The sequence below is a fragment of the Mus caroli genome, chromosome 15, assembly GCF_900094665.2.
Source record: "Mus caroli chromosome 15, CAROLI_EIJ_v1.1, whole genome shotgun sequence".
NCBI classification, from domain to species: domain Eukaryota; kingdom Metazoa; phylum Chordata; class Mammalia; order Rodentia; family Muridae; genus Mus; species Mus caroli.
This window is the reverse complement of record NC_034584.1, coordinates 74,661,263-74,676,026: the sequence shown is the minus strand read 5'-3', so window position 1 is coordinate 74,676,026 and position 14,764 is coordinate 74,661,263. Positions and strand designations below refer to the sequence as shown.

General features: G+C 48.0%; 1 protein-coding gene across 2 annotated transcripts in view; it reads right to left on the bottom strand.

Annotated features, from left to right (window-relative positions):
* Positions 1–4,348: 4,348 nt before the first annotated feature.
* The window catches only part of Grap2 (GRB2 related adaptor protein 2), a 76,802-nt gene continuing 66,386 nt past the window's right edge, over positions 4,349–14,764 (bottom strand). Inside the window, exons 4-8 of one of the 2 annotated variants that reach the window (XM_029469395.1) lie at positions 14,409–14,528; positions 9,203–9,368; positions 6,772–6,987; positions 5,193–5,309; positions 4,349–4,742 (exon numbers count right to left, since the gene is read on the bottom strand). In XM_029469395.1, coding sequence (XP_029325255.1) covers positions 4,563–4,742; positions 5,193–5,309; positions 6,772–6,987; positions 9,203–9,368; positions 14,409–14,528 — 799 coding nt within the window. In that variant the 3' untranslated portion in view covers positions 4,349–4,562. The remainder of the gene's footprint in view (positions 4,743–5,192; positions 5,310–6,771; positions 6,988–9,202; positions 9,369–14,408; positions 14,529–14,764) is intronic. The other variant, XM_021184080.2, reaches the window with a different exon arrangement.

The window sequence follows — 14,764 nt, the reverse complement described above, 5'->3', positions numbered from 1 at the left end:
GAACTGGTGATAGGCTGAAGTACAGATACCACCAACATCCAGTGTGTTAAAGCAATGAGGTTACTTACAGGGGCATGGGTAGGGGTAACTTACAAGAGCAGATCCTACCCCAGCATGGGTGACAGCTCATGAAAACCGGAAACGGAGAGCTCACTGTACAACCTTCAGGCAGCTCAACAGGTTGGAGAGTGTCTTTTCTGGTGGCTCGAATGGTCTGAGTCTCTTCCAGGCAGTTCAGCTGGTCTCTTCTTCTTCTTTTTTTTTTCTTCAGGCTTTTGGCGGGTCTTTGATTATTCTGGGCTGTTTTGTTTGAGAATCTTCTAAGAATCACAGCTGTCTTTGCTGCTTATATATTACAGAGGAGAAAGGGGCCTAGTTAATCTAGTCAGTTTCAGGGACTTCCTGAAGGTATTTTGAGTTGTTCACTTCCTGTCTTAATGAGTTTCCTTCTAAGATAGAGTGTTTCACCTTCTCCTTAGAGCATCTTGTCTCACCCTTTTCTCATTTTATACCTGAGTTTCCCTCCAAGATGAAGGTTTCCACCTTGGAGGTACACAATATCATTCATTAGACACATATGTACTGACAGCCTTCCCCCTGTGCCATGAATATATAAAGCATCTACAAAACACAATGACCCCCTACACCTGAAGAAGCATACAGTCTAATGGTCACACCACTCAATCTAGTGCCCCCATCTGTGTGCATGGTGTTCAGGAAAAACATGGGACTCAAGAGGTAATCTAAAGAGGTATTTTATTCCACATGGGGGTGATGAGAGGAAGTGACGTGTGAACCCAGATCTGAACAGCAGTCAGCTGGAAAGCACAGGATGTGCATCCTGGGGGGGGACCCACAATTATGACTCCCCCTGCGGAAGGTTCTTAGCCATCTGGAGGCTGAAGGAAGGACAGTGGGGAAAGGGTATGGAAGCAAGAGGAAGTTGGAGAGACGATCCCGAAGGGGCCAGACCTCGCAAGACCGGGCTGGGATTTTAGGTTCAAGGCTAAATGCCTGTGAAGAAAAGTGGTGTGATTGGGTTTGTCTGTCCAAAGATTGCCTTGGTGTCTGAGTGGAGAGTGTACCAGGCACAGGGAGGAATGCAGGGCAACAAGTACAGAAGATAGTGCAGTTGCTATGGGAGACAGAAGGATGCTGCCGGCTGGGAGATGAAGTGGAAGGACTTGAAAAACAATAACAAAAATAAATTTGTTTTAAAGAATTGCAGTGGTAGATTTTTCTCACACTCTTGTCTTACAGATAGTCACATTGAAACTAGACAAAACAATTGTGTCACGCAATTATTTTGACCAGGATGGTTTGTCCCTTGTGTGGGCTGTGAGCTGAGATCTAGTGATGTCCTCTGCCTTGCCCAGAGCCCAAAGTGATGGACATTGATTTTTCTCTTTCAGGATTTCCTGAGAAGGCTTCCTGCACCTTCCACAGCTTCTGCTCCTGTTAAAGTGATTTTTAGTAGGAAATTCCTGTGTGAGTCTCCAGCCAAATGCCTGTCACTTGGAAAATTTCTGATCCCCGATGAAGATGCAAAAAAGAAGTCACCGGCCGCCAAACAGGAATGGTGTCATAAAGACAGTAACGAGTTGTGCCTGTCCCAAAGCCAAAGTGACTTATTCTCTAGCAACAGAGAACAGTGACTGACTATCCCCAGAAAAGAATCCAATTAGATTTGCGAGGCCGATGCCCTTGCTGATCAAAGCACCTGGGAGCTTGTTAGAGATAGATGTAAGGCTGAGTCAGAACCCGCATTTTAACACGGTCCCCAGACAATGCTCAGATACTTGAGATCTTGAAAAGTATTTCCTTAGATCAGCCTGAGACCATGTAATGGGGAGTGGGCCATGGTAGCTGCTGGATATTCGGAATGAAGTGATTTTCAGCAAGTCCGGAGGAAACTCTGACTGGTCCAACAGGAACTGGCTCTTCTTGGAAGTTCTCTGCTCAGATGTCATGAAGTCGCACCGATGGTATGGCGGCCAAAATCAGAGACAGTGTACTTGCAGTTGGCTGTGCAGCCAGAGAGAAACACTGGGTAGACACACTCCCTTGCCTCTGAGAGGCTGGCGTGTGGAAAGCAGATCAGAGAGAAAGGGTTGGGGGTATGATGTCTCATGCCCTCTTCCTTACCTACTTCCGAGGAAGCAGTAGCAGAAGCCAAAGAGATCTGAGCCCCAGGTAGACAGTTTGGTGCTGGCCTCCTAGGCTCAGCCCCTGGGAGTCCTTGGTCACCCTTTGTGGTTTGGGTGACTCTCCTGTTCCCTTTTGAATCGAACCCTGCTAATGAGGATACCTCAATAAAAAATTCCTCCTACCTTCTCCCACCAGGGCTCCTGCTAGAACAGGATGCCTGTTCCAGGGGTTTTGCTGCCCCAAGGTGGGGAGTACCCCCTTCTCCTAGGGCTGTGTCGCATGAGCACCAGATACAGGCTGGCAAAACTTTATTACTGTATTCTCATAGAGTATTTCAAGGCATAGTAACTAGACCAGAACCAGGCTAGTCATCTCTGCCTCAGCCAGGGCTGCTCCTCCCACAGAATCAGCCAAATGGATGAAGTTTGTGGGATGTTGAAAGCATATGGTTTGCAAATACTGTAAAACCAAACACCACTTTTGGCTTTTATTTACTGTAATGTCTCACATCACCTACTACCAAGCTTGGGCCCACTTTGCCTCAGCTTCCGGCCTCATTTTTCCTCCTTGGCGCCTTCTCTGCCCTTCACCTCCTTCTGATGCACTCTTTCCTCATCTGCTCTGGGGGGGGGTGTTAGGTGGGGGGCTCCTACCTTCCCCGGGGGGAAGGGTAAGAGTCCTTTCTGTACCACCTGCCCATGTCTCCCCTTGCTGCCCCAATTGATACTACCCCACCCCACCCCCCACAGTCTCCCTGTCTCCCACCTATCTTCTGACACTGTCTCTGCTTTCCCGTCCCAGGGCTGCAGCTGCATCCCTGAACCTCCAGGCTATGATCTCTTCCCTCCTGGTCCCTCTCTTTCTCTCTAAAGGGAACCCAGGGATCAGAGGATTGTTGAATCAGAGTCACAAGGGACAGTGTGTATGCCACACTGCAGTGACTCTTGAGTCACAGACTGTTCTTTTGTCTCCCTCAGTAGCAGATGCCCTCCAGTCCCTCCCTAAAGCAGGAGGGGACAAAGGAGACAGCCCCCCTCCCGTCACATACGCTCACCATCCCTTTCACCCAGCTCTTCCTTTCCTATCTTAGAACACACACACACACACACACACACACGACTACACCAACACCCTTGTAAGTACCTTCTGTTCTGACATCTTTACTCCCAGGCTGCCCAAAAGCACTGGGCTTCCTCTCCAGAGTCCCTCCCCACCCAGCCAGGCTTCTCTGTGCTCCATTCCCCAGGACACGCAATTCTAGTTTAAGGTGACAGAGGGGCAGTGGCAGTGGGCTTCCTCTTCTCAGGTGGAGGGAGGATAGGGGAAGGCCTAGTGCTCAAACAGAAGAGGAAACCCATTTGTGTGAAGCCCTTGTCAGGGTTAGAGTCAGTCTGTCAATCTATCAACTGATTCACAGTCAGCGTTCTTGGCTTCCCTTTCGTCCACTGGCAAAGATGTCCTCAACCACAGAAAATCAGGAGCAAAACCCAATTGAGCTCCACAGAGACACTCTTGTAACCACAGAGTGAGGCTGCTGACACATCCCACATTCTCCTCCAGGGCTTCTCCAAGCACTTCCAAGAATCTAGGCTGCAGCTTTCTCTGCAGCCGAGGAAACAGAAGTTACATTGAAGTAAGCCACAAGGGCCTGTGGAGAACCTCTGCGTGCTCCCCAGCGCTTGGCTCTGTGGTGTCCCTCCGTTCTAACTCTCCTGTCAGCCGTAGGGGAAGAGGATTACCCAAGGGACAGTCTCTGGTGGAAAGTAAAAGTCTCAGCCAGACATCGACTAGGCCTGAGCTTGCGTGGCTCTCCCACACCAAGGGGAGCCTCCCGACCACGCCCTTGCTGGCGCCCTGCTCAGACTTGCTTGGTGCCTGGAGCTCTGCATCTGCTACACCTTAATTCTCAGGGTGCAGGGCCTGCTCTGTGCAAAGAGGGGAGCTACCCTGTAAGTGGACAGTGCCAGGTGAACTACCTAACGTGCCTCACCAAGCCCAGCCTTGTCCTGTTCATCCATCCCTGGGGTGTGATCTCTGCTGAGCTGCCTGCTCTCTTAGAAAATTCCCAAGCCAGGAAGGAAATGGTGAAAGTTTGAGGGTTGGAAAAGGTCATTTCCCTGCCCTGCTCCCAGCTCCCCACTGCCCTCTCAGGCAGAGAAGAGCTGGCAAAACGCCCCCCTCTCCACCCAAGTTCCTTCTCATGCTGGTCAATGAGCCAACCTGCCTGCCAATAAATTACTATTATAAAATGTCGTGTGTAGCCATTGGCATACATATACATGTTTTGTGTACACAGGGGCACACATGCACATGTATGCATGTATGTGTCGTTATAAAGTTCAGCTTTCCCCCCTTGCCCCTCCCTGTCTTGCAGGCGGCTTTGGACGAAAAGCCCCTAAGCCTTGCAGTACGACTCATCGCATCATGGGGGCCACATAGTTGGCAGGGAAGAGACCCAGTTTGTTGTGCAGACGGCCGGTCCACCAAGATGGGTTGGAGCTGTCCAGGACTTCAACCACTTCTCCGCTTCGGAATCCCAGCTCGTCCTCTTCCAGAGCCTCAAAGTCATACAGTGCCCTGGCCCAACGCACCCGCTGTAGGAGAGACAAGAGATGGGAATGAGCTCGGTAGGCTGGTCTTTGGTATGCGACTATCACACAGAGGAGCTGTGAGCTTCTAGATCTATTCTGAGTCCTCCGAGCCCTTCCCAAAGGTGGACTTTGCAGCAAGCTAAAGCAGACCTGATATGCACAGCCCTGGGCACCAAGTTACTGGGACATACTACCTTTGCTCTTGATATGGTCTTGTTCTGCTACTATGGTACAGGGGATGGAAGCTAGGACCTCATATATGTTACGTAAGTGCCCTACCACTGGGCAGGTCCCAAGGCCACGTGTACTGGATCACAAGGATAAACCTCACGCATCCCCTGCTGCCAGGAGATCGAGAAGAGTGTGAAAGCCCAGTAGTCTGAAAATAGCAGCCTGGATGAGCCAGGCTGAGCCCTCTCTGGAGACACCTCCTCGCCCTCTCTGCTCACTCACCCCTGCTGCCTGGAGTTGTACGGGGTCGGTGTGTCTCCGGTGCATCAGCGTGGCGTTCACCTCACTGCCAAGGCCGCAGTGTCCATCATTTATGTCCAGGCTGCCCCCACGGCGGTCCTAGAGACATGGAGGAGAGGGCCACTGCAGGATCAGTAGTGGTGACTCTCACAGACTGCCCCAACCCTGTGCCTTGCTTGGGGGGTGCTGTCTACAGAGATCACACCCAAGAAGACTTGTTGGCCATCATCACCCTTCATCTTGGAAAACTCACAGGAGGGAATCTGAAGGGATCTTAGATTCTGAAATCAAAGATGATGGCCTCCATTTATTCAATGAAATCACAGTAATTTGGGGAGTCTTGTGTACCCCGAGCCTCAGGATTGCAACCAACCCATCATCATCATCATCACCATCATCATCATCATCATCTGTGTATGTGTATATGCATGTGTGAGTGTAGAGGCCTGAAGGTGATACAGGGTAGCCTCTGTCACTCTTCTATTCACTTGAAGGGTTGTTTCTAAACCTGGAACTCACTGATTCAGCTAGACTGATTGGCCAATGAGCTCCTGGGATCTGCCTCAGCAATGAGGTTAAGGATGTGTTCCTGATGCTAGTTTGTATGTGGGTGCTGTGAACCTGATTTCCGGCCCTTTTGTCTGCCTAGCAAACACTTTATCTGTTAAGCCATCTCTCCAGCCCTATTTTTTTCTTTTAATCTTAAGACAGGGTCCCGCTGTGTAGCTCAGGCTGACTGTGCACTCACTGTGTAGCCCAGGATAGAGTTGGGCTCTTAATCCTCCTGCCTTAGTCTCCTAAATGTTGGGATTATAGGCATGCATTGTCATATCTAACTTGTGTGGTTCTTTTCCTATTTACAAATTTAAAAAATCAGGAACATTTGCTGTTTTAGAGGAAGAACCATATACAGTGATGTGCTAAATGAGCAAATGGGAAAGCCCAGGTGTGCCTGGGTAGTCATGGAGGGCATCCGGGAAGAGGTGGTGCCTGGGCTTCAGTTTGAAGGAGAAGCGGGCTGTGCCAGGATAGAGTCATCAGGCAGACAGAACAGTTTATAAAAAGCCAGAAAGAGAGAAAATGCTCTGAGCCACGCCAGTGACAGTGTGGTGCCATTTGCTGGGTTGCGTGTTTGCACGGTAGTGGGGCTGGTAGCAGGATATGGGCCTGGGAAAGTAGATAGAGGCAGCACACAAAGGACTGTGTGCCCCGTGGAGGGATGTAGACCAATGTTGTCTTATTGTATTGTCCCTCTCTGTAAGCCTCTTGCAATTCCCTTCTGGAGCAGGCAGGGGTAGATAAACAATCAGGGCGGTGGCAGGTGTTAATCCGGTTTTCTTTTTACAGGTTAAGGGGCAGGAATTGAAAGTCTGCTGACCGGAGAATTAGTCTTTGTGTGTGTGTGTGTGTGTGTGGTGTGGTGGGGAGTTGGGCACCGGAAGTCAGTATCTTTCTCTCTCCCCATCTGCCTTATGTCTTGAGACAGCGTCTCTTCACCACCTTGGAGTTCACTATTTCAGCCTTTTCTCTTTGCCCTCGTCCCTTCCATCTCCTCAAATACCTGGTGGAAATGCGGCAGATAGCGCTGCTGTTGAGGGGGCTGCGGCCCTGGTGTGAACTGGGGTGATGGCTGCTGGTGCGGGTGGAACTGCTGGGGACCCAGAGGAAGGTGGTCTGACAGCTTCCGGTTCACTGAAGGTCGGATTTCTTCTCCTACGGTTCCACTCGGGTGAGGGCCGCCCTGGGACCTCCTGTCCAGGCTGTTGCCCCGGTGACCCTGGGAGAGAAAACAGGAGATCCAGATTCATCCTTCCCCTAGATCCTGTCTCTCTTCTGGCAGTAACTGTGTGGTGGTGGTGGTAGGGCTTAAAGAAAATCGAAGGTTTAGACCTCCACGTTATCAAAAGTGGCCTCCGAATACTCAAGTCTTTCCTAGCTCTCTGGTTGACAATCTAACTGTTTCCATGCGGTCTCTGCTCAATCCACTCCTACTGGTTTTCTTTCTGTCTGTAATCAGGCTTAACTATTCTATGTGACAGACAGGGATAGGTGGTCTCCCAGGCCATCCGCTGTTTTCGAGACTGGCATGTTACAATCATGGGAGGAGAGGGTTCCCCATCCAGGGCACACAGTCGTTCAGAAGAGAAAGCAAAGGTCAGCCAAGATCCTGCGTGACAAATAATCCACATGTCGTCACCTGTTGCCAAGCTGCTGGACATCCTACCCTCCAGATATCTCTACTCTTGACTTGGCATCGTCCGAAGCTGTCCTTTACGGCCTGGTGACAGCGACCCTAGATAGCAACAGTCTGGCAGAGCTGTGAAAACCAGGCCTGGTGCCCCATGTGCCAGAAAGGAGCAAGGCCTCTCTGCTTCATACTGTAACAGCTCATGATCAGAAATACTTCACTGTTATTTTTATTTAACAAACAACTACACAGAGCCTCAGGCTCTGTAAATGCTAGCACTATACAAATATTAACTCATTTAATCCAGTTTAACGAAAACTTTATACCACCTTTCTTATCTCTGAGCGTGCTGCATCCTACCAAGTTAATACTTCTGTCTGTTTCCTGGTTAGAATAACCCTCAAGATCTCCGGTGACCTTTCTTTTCTTTCCTGAACTTCTGTGTGCTCTGCTTGGGAACACCCTCTTCTCTGATGACTCTAGCACCCCAGCCTTGAGAACAGCTGGTGTCTTGGAAGGGCGGGCTCACTTCCCCAAAGCACACGTGGCCTTTTCAAACTGCCTCTCCCTGGGATTCCAGCTCGGCCACTCAATGCTCCTTCCTTGATTATACCTGTGGTCTTTTCTTTGAAAAATAGTTTGTACTTTGTATGTGTGCACGCATGCATGCATGTGGATGGATTCTTCTGTGTGAAGCGGTAACTTCTTTATTGCCTGCCTGCTCTGGACCAGATTCTGGGCCTTTAACTACACCATCCTCAGTGTTTCTAAGGGCCCACTGAGAACGCTGCTAGTGGCTTTCCATGCTAAGATGAGAAGACATATACTCAGAAAGCATCCTTTTTTGTTTGTTTGTATGCTGTTTGTTTGTTTGTTTGTTTGTTTGTTTAAGGGCAGTGTCTAGCTTGCCGTAGCCTGCTTCCACCTCCCAAGTGCTGGCTATGGTCATGTACCACCATACCCAGCTTCAGAAAGTTCATTTATTTGTGGTACATGTCTGTGTATATGTATACTATGTGTGTGCAGATGCCCAAAGAAGACCTGAAGCAGGCATTGGATCCACTGGACCCAGAGCTCCTGGTGGTTGTGAACCACGTGACATGAGGCTAGGAATTAAACCCAGGTCCTCTGGAAGAGCAGCAAGTGTTCTTGAGTCACCTTCTGCAGGCCTCGGAAAGTGTTCTGAACTTGATTAGGTGACATGGGTAGTTTGGAATGAAGTCAGGATTAAACCTATGTGGTCCCTGTCCTCCTCGAGGCCATCAGGAAACTGCCTGGTGCTTTAGTCCTGCCCCCTAGGCTACGCTCTAGTACTACTGTTGGCCTGACCCTTGAGTAGCTCCAGACCTGGGCTGAGAACATTCATGTAAGATCCACAGAGAACTAAAGGACAGTACCCCCAATGTGAGCTAACATTTGCAGTCCCTTGTAATGTGTTTGGGAGTGATGGGTAATGTAATGTAATCTCTTACTTAGAATGTAAGAGATTGGGAGACGTCAGATTCTTATGCTCACACCTCCCTGAACCCCCCCCCCCCTGTTTATGCTGTCTTAAAGGTTGAGGAAACAGGATCTGAGAGCTTTCTTAAGCCACACAGCTAGGAAGTGTTAGGAAGTGTTCAGCTCGGATTAAACCTGAGATCTGACTGCTTGGCTCAGCTCTCGGCTGGATCAGAATACCTTCTTTTCTTTTCTTTTCTTTTTCATTGTGTGTGTGTGTGTGTGTGTGTGTGTGTGTGTGTTACACAGGAATTCAGGCTACCTAAAATCTCTGGCCTGGAGTTTCTCTGAACCTAAGGCATACCTGATCTTGGGTTCCATCCCGAAGGAAGACCTGCTTCTGTTTGGAGATGGACGTTGTCCGGTAGTAGTCCACCAGCTTATTTAAAGATGGGAACTTCTCAGTCCACAGGAAGTAATTGCCCTTGGTGTCCCGCATGACTTTGAAGTGCTGAACGTCGTCCTCGTGCCTGGAGATCAAGCAAACTCAAGTCGTATGTTACATGGTGACCGTGACCCTGCTGGGGGTGCTGTTTGCAATCAGGAATGGGGAAGTTCTGTTTGGATAGGCATTGTATGAACATTTCTTGGGGCCAGGGGGTGACACAAACAAACATCTGTTTCACCCAGATAGGGCACCAATGACAGAATGAAGTAATGATTCCACTCTCGTCTGTCTTTGTCAACCAAGGTTTAATTAGAGAGACTTATGCTACCGCGGACAGCAGACAAGCAGCTATGCCCCTGAAGGGAATGTTTCTTTCCCCCATCCTCTATTAACTGCCTTCATAGCCTTATGATCTTCTCCCCATTTCCTGACATATCAGGATTGCACCATCTCAGGTCGGCATTCATTGCTGCTAAGAGTTCAGGAGGCCCGTGGCCCTGTTATGCCACAGAAGAGCTGCCCATTCTACAGCAGCAGCCGATCTAGATAGGGCAACCGGTGTTAGCATTTGGTCTAAGCTCTGCCCCACAGTTACCTGGCAACAGCCAGGTGTGCCTGACTCACTTTTAAGGGGCTGCTTTCCCCCTCCACTGTCTCTTGCTCTTGCCTTGTTGCTCCTGCTCTGTTCTCTCACCTCTTCCTCCCTCCTCTCTCCATGTGCTGCTCATGGCTGGTCTCTACTTCTCTATTCCGTCTCTCTCTCTCTCTCTCTCTGTGTGTGTGTGTGTGTGTGTGTGTGTGTGTGTGTGTGTGTGTGTCTCTACTACCCTCTTAACTCCCCTCCCAATGCCCTGAATAAACTCTATTCGATACTATACCATCCTGAGGCTGGTCCCTCAGGCAGAAGGGATGCCTCAGCATGGGCCCACTGAGTCACCCCCTCCCCCATACCTGACTACACATCCACCAAAACATATTCCTTCTCTCCCTTCATCTTTTTATAAACACAACAAGCTGAACCAGGCTCTAGTAGCAGGTTCATGGGAAGGTCCATCAACAGAAGGTGATCAGACAAGCTGGACTTTGTCCTGGATGCCAGACTGACATTTGAAAGAAACAAAGGGGGGGGGCTGGTGAAGTGACTTATCTGGGAGAAGGCATTTGTTAAACCTAATAACCTCAGTTTGATCCACAGAACCCACGAGGTGGAGGGAAAGAACAAACTCCCTCAAGTTGTCCTCTGACTGCCCCCCCGCCAATCAAACAAACAAATAAATGTAGAAAAAGGTAGGTCAAGAAAAGGAAAATGTTCCAGATACCTTTACAATTTAATTTTATTTTAAATTATGTATATGTCTGTGCAGATATATGCCATGCGAGTGCAGGTGCCTGTGGAAGTCAGAAGTTGGACCTCTTGGAGCTGGAGTGATAGGTTGTAAGCTCCCTGGAGTGGGTGTTGGGATCTTCTGCCAGGGCTCTATGTTCTTAACCACTGAGTCATCTCTCCAGATCTGTTCTCAGTAAAGAGTAAGTAATCAGAGACCTTTCATACTGTTTATTTGAAAGAGGGCAATATCAGAGTTCTGTCCTCTGCTAGAGACTGGCAGAAGAGGATTTAAAAAAAAAAAAAAGACCCTGCTATTAGAAATGGCTTGACTCATCTCATTTAAGTGTAGAGCTGAGCTGACTGGCAAGAAGCTATTCTTTCCCCTAAGGAGTTAATCACTTTTTTTTTCCCTCTATGCAATGAGGTCATCGTGATCTGGTCTTAGTTTATGTTTTGTATAAATAAGACTGTAAGGAGGAACTTTGTACTTTGTACTTTGGGAGGAAACACATTACATAGAGTTGTAGATTTTAACCGGAAAAGACCTTGAGGAGAGCTTGGCCTTTCCTGGTTTACAGGAAAGGATTCCAAGACTGAGAGAGGCCCAAGGGCTTAGTCTAGGTCAGTAGGTAGCCAACCTGAAGAAGAACACTGTCTGATTCCAGCTGGGCTGGGAAATTATGCTGACTGCTTTTAGATACGTGCCTTTTGCTACCAGTCAGGAGCCCAGGTGGTCAGGCACAATCTGTACTGGGTCTGCAGTATTTGGATGAGCCATCTGAAAATAAGGGGATAGATTTTACTCTCAGCTCTGGTCTTTCTCCACAGCTAAGTCACTCTGTCCTGGCTATCAAGTTTTGTTTTGTTTTTTTCCAAACAGATGTATGTTCACGTGTTATAGCTGCATGAGTATTGGTGCTGTCATTGGCTGGTTCCAGCAGGAAGGTCAAGAGGTTAAGGGCTTTGGGGAGTAGAAATTCCTCTGAAGGTAAGTAGGGGATTCCCAGGGATAGTTTTAGGGGGGTTGTGTTTGGGGGGAACAGGAATTCTGGCCTTTATTCTCATCTTTAAGCTGGGTTCTGTTCATAGTCAAGAGAAGCCAAAGGTTAGATAGTCACTTCTTCCAGGTGATTTGGGGTAGAAACTGACACATGGCCATCACTGCTAGTCTTCCCTAGGAGTTTGGACACTAACAGTGGCTTTTCTTCAAGATACAGCATCTTAACTCATAGGAGAGGAAGTATTTCTTGTGTATAATAATTATTCACCCAGTCCCTCTCAGCAATCACAATGAATATCACGTTGCTGCTTGACATCTGTGTCTATAATGTTGGATGACCTCTGGTATTGAGGAGGGTAAAGCAAAGGATGTGACTCAAGTCTCCAGATATAAAAGACTCGAATCTTAGCAAGAGAACCATCATGGGTTCTTAGCCCTCTGTGTCCATGCCATACAGTATTTGAAAGAATAAATAGAAGTGGTTTTGCTTTGGGATGTATAGTACATATTTTCAAAAGATAGTGTGGAAAGTACTCTAATGATCACGAGAAGTTGCCTTGTCTCAATACCAGGCAAGACTCTGGGAGAAGTCTAGGCTAAGCATTGTATATGATTCATGTCAGTCAAGGAATATGACCCATAATTCCTAGCTGAAAAAGTCAAGATCAAGTTTCTGAAACTCAAAGGCACCAAAAGATGCACTTCAGCCCAACAAATTGCTTGGTGTAGCTTGTGACCGAGGCCCTTAAAAACAAGTTTGATTGCGGCTGCAGAGTTGGTTTGGTGGTTAAGAGTACAGGCTGCTCTTCATGAGACCTGGGGTTGGATTCCCAGCATCCAGTTTCAGGAGATCAAATGCCCCCTTCTGGCTTCCATATGCACTTCATATACACGGTATGCAGACATACATGCAAAATCCATACACACAAAATTTTACCAAAAAAAAAAAAAAAAGGAAAATATAAAATTAAAATAGGGTTGGTTGGTTTAATTATAGACCAAATTTTCTCTAATGAAGATCCAAGGAGTGTAGACTTTGGGATATTAATATTGGCTTGAATAATATTTACGACTGCCCGACATATGAAATTTTAGTTAAGGAGAATTAGGAGCATAGACCTAGTGACAAGTCGCAGTGGGTGTGACCGTTTGAATAAGAATGGTCCCCATAGGCTCCTGTATTTAAATGCTTAGTCACCAGTGAATGGCACTACTTGAAAGGATTAAGAGGTGTGGTCTTGTTGGAGGAAGTGTGCCACTTAGGGTGTCTCTCCTTCCCTCTTCCCCACCTCTTTCTCTCTTTGGCCCACAGAGCAGGATGTAGCTCTCAACTACTTCTCCAGCACCATGTCTGCCTGCTCGCTGCCAGGCTTCCCGTCATGGTGATAATGGACTCAGTCTGAAACTGGAAGCCATCCCCCAATTTCATGCTTTTGTCAATGAGAGTTGCCAGGTTGTGGTGTCTTTTCACGACAACAGATCAGTGACTGAGACAGTGGGTAAAGGTGGCGTCCACCAAGCTTGATTCCCCAAGTTCAGTCTCGGGGACCCACGTGGTAGAAGGAGAGCTTCAATTCCCTAAATATATCTTCTGATCTCCACATGTGCAAATATGTGCCCCAGCTACCACATATGTCACACACACACACACACACACACACTAAATATATATATGTATTCTTTTTGTTTTAGCAAGATGTCAAAGTTGATGACATTAAGGAGACAATGTGACAAGGTTGTGACATTAAGTACACTCTGAGGTGAACAAGCCTAGAGACAACTGGCCCATTAGTCCTTCCTGCCTATGCTTTAAAAGTTCCTCTCTCTCTCTCTAAACAAAGTAGCCAGTTTATCACCAGAGATTAGATTCTGCAATGGAAGCAATAAAGCCTCACACCTTTAGAAACCTATCAACTAAGGTGGGGTAGCATTGCCTGTCAGTTCACCGGGCAGGGGTGTGTGTCCTGTGTAGGCTCTGGCCTCCTCTGCTAAGAGCTGTATTTCTTGCATTACGTGGTCAAGTCTCTGACTTGCAGTCTTTGACATGCTGACCACACACACTGCATGCAGAGCTGGGGTTTCTCAGTTTAGGTCTGTGTCACATCCTTGCCTGGACTGAGTCACTTCCTGTAAGGTGCGGCACAAGGGTTACGGTGTCAAAGTTCTCTGATCCCCCTCACCGGGGGCCTCCCTCATCTCTGTTCTGCTCTTTTCGATTTGGCTTTGCCGTGACCCTGCAGGGGGAAAGCAGCCTCGCTCTGGGTCCAGCAGCATCGTGGGATTTCTGCTCTCCTCTGGCCTTTCCTCGGCCCTCTACTGACAAAAACAGACAAGGTTAAGATATAGCCAAGTGGGAGGTCCCTTTCCTTCTTCCTCTCCTACTTCCATAGATACTCCTTGTGTCTGGCGCTGTTCAGAGCACACATATAAAACATATCAACTTGCTTTCTGAAAATATTTGGGCAGGACAGGGAAACAGATAAATACACACTTGTTTCTTTTTTTCTCTTCAACTGGTTCTTAATATGTAGCCTTGGCTATCCTGGAATTCACTATGTAAACCAGGCCAGCCTTGAACTTACAGAGATCAGCCTTGGCTCTGCCTCTTGAATGCTGGAATTAAAGGTATGTATGACTACTACACAGGTCATTTTGAACAGAAATCAGGGTGTGGAGGAGCTGAGAGGATACATGTTCTGGGGAAGAAATAGTCCAGTAGTTAGAGATGCTACCATGTTTCTGACCAGTGGCTTCAGCAGGCTGAGAAGGATCAAGGCAGGTTTAGCTGTCAGTACCTGACAGAGATGGAGAAGTCTCCCGGGGAACTCTGGCTAGCCCTGATGATGAAGAATCCAATGTCCTTGCCCATGAGTAAGTTTTCTGCTTGATGTCGAGAGAGGCCTTCATGAAACCACCTATTACAAGACAGGGTAAAAAGAGTTCTTTGAGACACGTGATGGTGGTGCGGAGGGAGAAGGGACATGGAAAAGGGGTAACTTGAGGGAGGAGGCCAGGGACAGTGAGTCAGGGTTTGGGGCATGCATTCTAAAGATCTTTCTTTCTTTCTTTCTTTCTTTCTTTCTTTCTTTCTTTCTTTCTTTCTTTCTTTCTTTCTTTCTTCCTTCCTTCCTTCCTTCCTTCCTTCCTTCCT